This window comes from Anguilla anguilla, chromosome 12 (assembly GCF_013347855.1).
Source record: "Anguilla anguilla isolate fAngAng1 chromosome 12, fAngAng1.pri, whole genome shotgun sequence".
Classification (NCBI taxonomy): domain Eukaryota; kingdom Metazoa; phylum Chordata; class Actinopteri; order Anguilliformes; family Anguillidae; genus Anguilla; species Anguilla anguilla.
Window position 1 is genome coordinate 43,089,629 of NC_049212.1, and position 5,000 is coordinate 43,094,628.

Below are 5,000 nucleotides of genomic sequence, written 5' to 3' on the forward strand. Positions count from 1 at the left end.
CAGTCACAGCCGTACTCAGTCACAGTCGTACTCAGTCACAGCCGTACTCATCACAGCCGTACTCAGTCACAGCTGTACTCACAGCAGCAGCCGTACTCAGTCACAGTCGTACTCAGTCACAGCCGTACTCAGTCACAGTCGTACTCAGTCACAGCCGTACTCAGTCACAGCTGTACTCAGTCACAGCCGTACTCATCACAGCCGTACTCAGTCACAGCCGTACTCAGTCACAGCCGTACTCAGTCACAGCTGTACTCAGTCACAGCCGTACTCAGTCACAGCCGTACTCATCACAGCCGTACTCAGTCACAGCCGTACTCATCACAGCCGTACTCAGTCACAGCCGTACTCAGTCACAGCTGTACTCACAGCAGCAGCCGTACTCAGTCACAGCTGTACTCATCACAGCTGTACTCACAGCAGCAGCCATACTCAGTCACAGCTGTACTCACAGCAGCAGCCGTACTCAGTCACAGCTGTACTCAGTCACAGCCGTACTCAGTCACAGTCGTACTCAGTCACAGCCGTACTCAGTCACAGCCGTACTCATCACAGCCGTACTCATCACAGCCGTACCCATCACAGCCGTACTCAGTCACAGCCGTACTCAGTCACAGTCGTACTCACAGCAGCCGTACTCAGTCATTACATTACATTACAGGCATTTAGCAGACGCTCTTATCCAGAGCGACTTACACAACTTTCACATAGCATTTTACATTGTATCCATTTATACAGCTGGATATATACTGAAGCAATGCAGGTTAAGTACCTTGCTCAAGGGTACAACGGAAGTGTCCCACCCGGGAATCGAACCTGCGACCTTTCAGTTACAAGCCCAGCTCCTTACCCACTGTGCTACACTCCGTCCTAGTCCTCCGTCCTGAGTCACAGTCGTACTCAGTCACAGCTGTACTCATCACAGCCGTACTCAGTCACAGCTGTACTCATCACAGCCGTACTCAGTCACAGCTGTACTCAGTCACAGCCGTACTCAGTCACAGCTGTACTCATCACAGCTGTACTCATCACAGCCGTACTCATCACAGCCGTACTCATCACAGCCGTACTCAGTCACAGCCGTACTCAGTCACAGTCGTACTCATCACAGCCGTACTCAGTCACAGCCGTACTCAGTCACAGCCGTACTCAGTCACAGCCGTACTCATCACAGTCGTACTGAGTCACAGCCGTACTCAGTCACAGCCGTACTCAGTCACAGCCGTACTCAGTCACAGTCGTACTCAGTCACAGCTGTACTCATCACAGCCGTACTCAGTCACAGCCGTACTCATCACAGCCGTACTCAGTCACAGCTGTACTCACAGCAGCAGCCGTACTCAGTCACTGTCGTACTCAGTCACAGCCGTACTCAGTCACAGCCGTATTCAGTCACAGCCGTACTCAGTCACAGCTGTACTCATCACAGCCGTACTCAGTCACAGCTGTACTCAGTCACAGCTGTACTCATCACAGCCGTACTCAGTCACAGCTGTACTCATCACAGCTGTACTCAGTCACAACCGTACTCAGTCACAGTCGTACTCAGTCAGTCGTACTCAGTCACAGCCGTACTCAGTCAGCCGTACTCAGTCACAGCCGTACTCAGTCACAGCTGTACTCATCACAGCCGTACTCAGTCACAGCCGTACTCATCACAGCCGTACTCAGTCACAGCTGTACTCACAGCAGCAGCCGTACTCAGTCACAGTCGTACTCAGTCACAGTCGTACTCAGTCAGTCGTACTCAGTCACAGTCGTACTCAGTCACAGTCGTACTCAGTCACAGCTGTACTCAGTCACAGTCATTCTTACAGTCACCTGCTATACTCAGTCACAGTCGTTCTTACAGTCACCTGCCGTACTCAGTCACAGTCGTACTCAGTCACAGTCGTACACAGTCAGTCGTACTCAGTCACAGTCGTACTCAGTCACAGTCGTACACAGTCACAGTCGTACTCAGTCACAGTCGTACACAGTCACACTCAGTCAGTCGTACTCAGTCACAGTCGTACTCAGTCACAGCCATACTCACAGCAGCCATAGTCATTGCAGGTGCAGCATGTGTACAGATGGGTGTTTTACTGAAGCAGTTCAGGCTGAGTAGGTTTTTGAGCAGCACAAGGGCGCTGCCCAACCTGGGAGGTAAACCTCCAACCCCTCAGCTCCTAATTCCAGAACACCTATGTGGCACTGTCCCGCCTCTTTCTGTGTGTCCCGGGACAGTGGGGTATGCCTGGCTCCCCCTGCTGAAGGAGGGGCGCTTGGCCTCTCAGGAGTTCAACATCCCTGTGTCCAGCGTCCTGCCCCAGGGGTACCTGCTCACCAAGGAGCCCGGAGCAGGGAAGGTGAGTCTGCTGCCCTCTCTGGAAAAGAGCTGTCTGTGTGTCTCTGAGCCTCAGTCCTGACTGCCTGTCTGTCTGTCTGTCTGCCTGCCTGTCCATCTGTCAGTCTGTCTGTCTATCTGTCTGTATGTTTGTCTGTCTGTCTGTCTGACCAGCTGTCTGCCTGCCTGTCTCATCTGTCTGTCTGTCTGCTTTTCTGTCTCTGTCTGTCTCTGTCTGCCTGCCTGCCTGTCTGTCTGTCTGACTGACTGTCTGTCTCTGTCTGTCTCTGTCTGTCTCTGTCTGTCTGTCTGTCTCTGCCTGCCTGCCTGTCTGTCTGTCTGTCTGTCTGCCTATCTGCCTATCTGTCTGTCTGTCTGCCTGCCTGTCTGACTGCCTGTCTGACTGCCTGTCTCATCTGTCTGTCTGTCTGTCTGTTTGCAGAACGGAACAGACCTGAAGTGGGTGGATGGTGGAAAGGCCATATTTAAGGTGGCTACACACGTCCTGTCCACAGTCTACACTCAGGTGGGTGACAGGTGTTTGTGTGTGAGATTTTGAGAGAGTGTGTGTGTGAGTGTGTGAGCGTGCGTGTGTGTGTTGTGGTCACCTTCACTGGGTGCTCTGTGACTGACTCCCCATCTCCCTCTCCTGTCCTCCCTCTGTTCTCTCTTCTTTTCCCCCCTCTCCTGTCCTTCCTGCAGGACCCCCACCTGAACCGCTTCTTCCAGGAGTGTCAGAAAGGAGAGCTGGATCTGTCAATGCCGACGACTTCAAACTTCCTCACCAGCCTGAAGGTCAGAGGAGCCAGCACAATGCATGCTGGGTAGAAAATGGGTTTCATGAGCAGCATGACCTGCAAGTCAACAAAATAAATTTGTTTCCCATTTTGAAAAATATTAAGACTTTCAAATACAGTATGTTGAGGAACATGTTCCTTTTATTAGATTTCCTTAATATCGGTACTGAAAGTTTAAGCATTTAAATGTCGAAAGTCTGGATTTAATTACAAAGATTGCGTAATTTTCATTTTACTGGGATCCTGTTTATTCTGTTTTTGGCTGTGGTGTGTCAGTGTGTGTTTGTGGCAGTGGTGTGTCAGTGTGTTATTGAGCGCTGTGTAAAGTGTGTCTTTGTGGCTGTGGTGTGTCAGTGTGTGTTTGTGGCAGTGGTGTGTCAGTGTGTGTTTTTGGCTGTGGTGTGTCTGTGTGTGTTTGTGGCTGTGGTGTGTCAGTGTGTGTTTGTGGCAGTGGTGTGTCAGTGTGTTATTGAGCGCTATGTAAAGTGTGTGTTTTTGGCTGTGGTGTGTCAGTGTGTGTTTGTGGCAGTGGTGTGTCAGTGTGTTATTGAGCGCTATGTAAAGTGTGTGTTTTTGGCTGTGGTGTGTCAGTGTGTGTTTGTGGCAGTGGTGTGTCAGTGTGTTATTGAGCGCTATGTAAAGTGTGTGTTTGTGGCTGTGGTGTGTCTGTGTGTGTTTGTGGCTGTGGTGTGTCAGTGTGTGTTTGTGGCAGTGGTGTGTCAGTGTGTGTTTGTGGCAGTGGTGTGTCAGTGTGTTATTGAGCGCTGTGTAAAGTGTGTGTTTGTGGCAGTGGTGTGTCAGTGTGTTTTTGAGCGCTGTGTAAAGTGTGTGTTTTTGTGGCAGTGGTGTGTCAGTGTGTGTTTGTGGCAGTGGTGTGTCAGTGTGTTTGTGGCTGTGGTGTGTCAGTGTGTGTTTGTGGCAGTGGTGTGTCAGTGTGTGCTTGTGGCAGTGGTGTGTCAGTGTGTGTTTTTGGCTGTGGTGTGTCAGTGTGTGTTTGTGGCAGTGGTGTGTCAGTGTGTGTTTGTGGCAGTGGTGTGTCAGTGTGTTATTGAGCGCTGTGTAAAGTGTGTGTTTGTGGCAGTGGTGTGTCAGTGTGTTATTGAGCGCTGTGTAAAGTGTGTGTTTGTGGCAGTGGTGTGTCAGTGTGTGTTTGTGGCAGTGGTGTGTCAGTGTGTGTTTGTGGCTGTGGTGTGTCAGTGTGTGTTTGTGGCAGTGGTGTGTCAGTGTGTGCTTGTGGCAGTGGTGTGTCAGTGTGTTATTGAGCGCTATGTAAAGTGTGTGTTTGTGGCAGTGGTGTGTCAGTGTGTGTTTTTGGCTGTGGTGTGTCAGTGTGTGTTTGTGGCTGTGGTGTGTCAGTGTGTTATTGAGCGCTATGTAAAGTGTGTGTTTGTGGCAGTGGTGTGTCAGTGTGTTATTTAGCGCTATGTAAAGTGTGTGTTTGTGGCAGTGGTGTGTCAGTGTGTGTTTTTGGCTGTGGTGTGTCAGTGTGTGTTTGTGGCTGTGGTGTGTCAGTGTGTTATTGAGCGCTATGTAAAGTGTGTGTTTGTGGCAGTGGTGTGTCAGTGTGTTATTGAGCGCTATGTAAAGCGTGTGTTTGTGGCAGTGGTGTGTCAGTGTGATATTGAGCGCTATGTAAAGTGTGTGTTTGTGGCTGTGGTGTGTCAGTGTGTTATTGAGCGCTGTGTAAAGTGTGTGTTTGTGGCAGTGGTGTGTCAGTGTGTTATTGAGCGCTGAGTAAAGTGTGTGTTTTTGTCGTGGTTCAGGGTCTCCTCAGTGTGGAGAAGAGTCATGTGATCATCCACTTCCTGCCAGTGCTGTTTAACCAGCTGTTTAAGGTGCTGACACAGAATGACAACGATGAGGTCACTACTGCCACC

At 50.5% G+C, this 5,000-nt stretch overlaps 1 protein-coding gene across 1 annotated transcript in view; it reads left to right on the forward strand.

Annotated features, from left to right (window-relative positions):
- dock10 (dedicator of cytokinesis 10) overlaps positions 1 to 5,000 on the forward strand; it is a 66,849-nt gene that overhangs the window by 31,448 nt on the left and 30,401 nt on the right. The window contains 4 exon segments of the mRNA XM_035384205.1: positions 2,227 to 2,348; positions 2,769 to 2,852; positions 3,029 to 3,121; positions 4,887 to 5,000. The exon segment at positions 4,887 to 5,000 is cut by the window's right edge and continues 5 nt beyond it. Coding sequence (XP_035240096.1) covers positions 2,227 to 2,348; positions 2,769 to 2,852; positions 3,029 to 3,121; positions 4,887 to 5,000 — 413 coding nt within the window.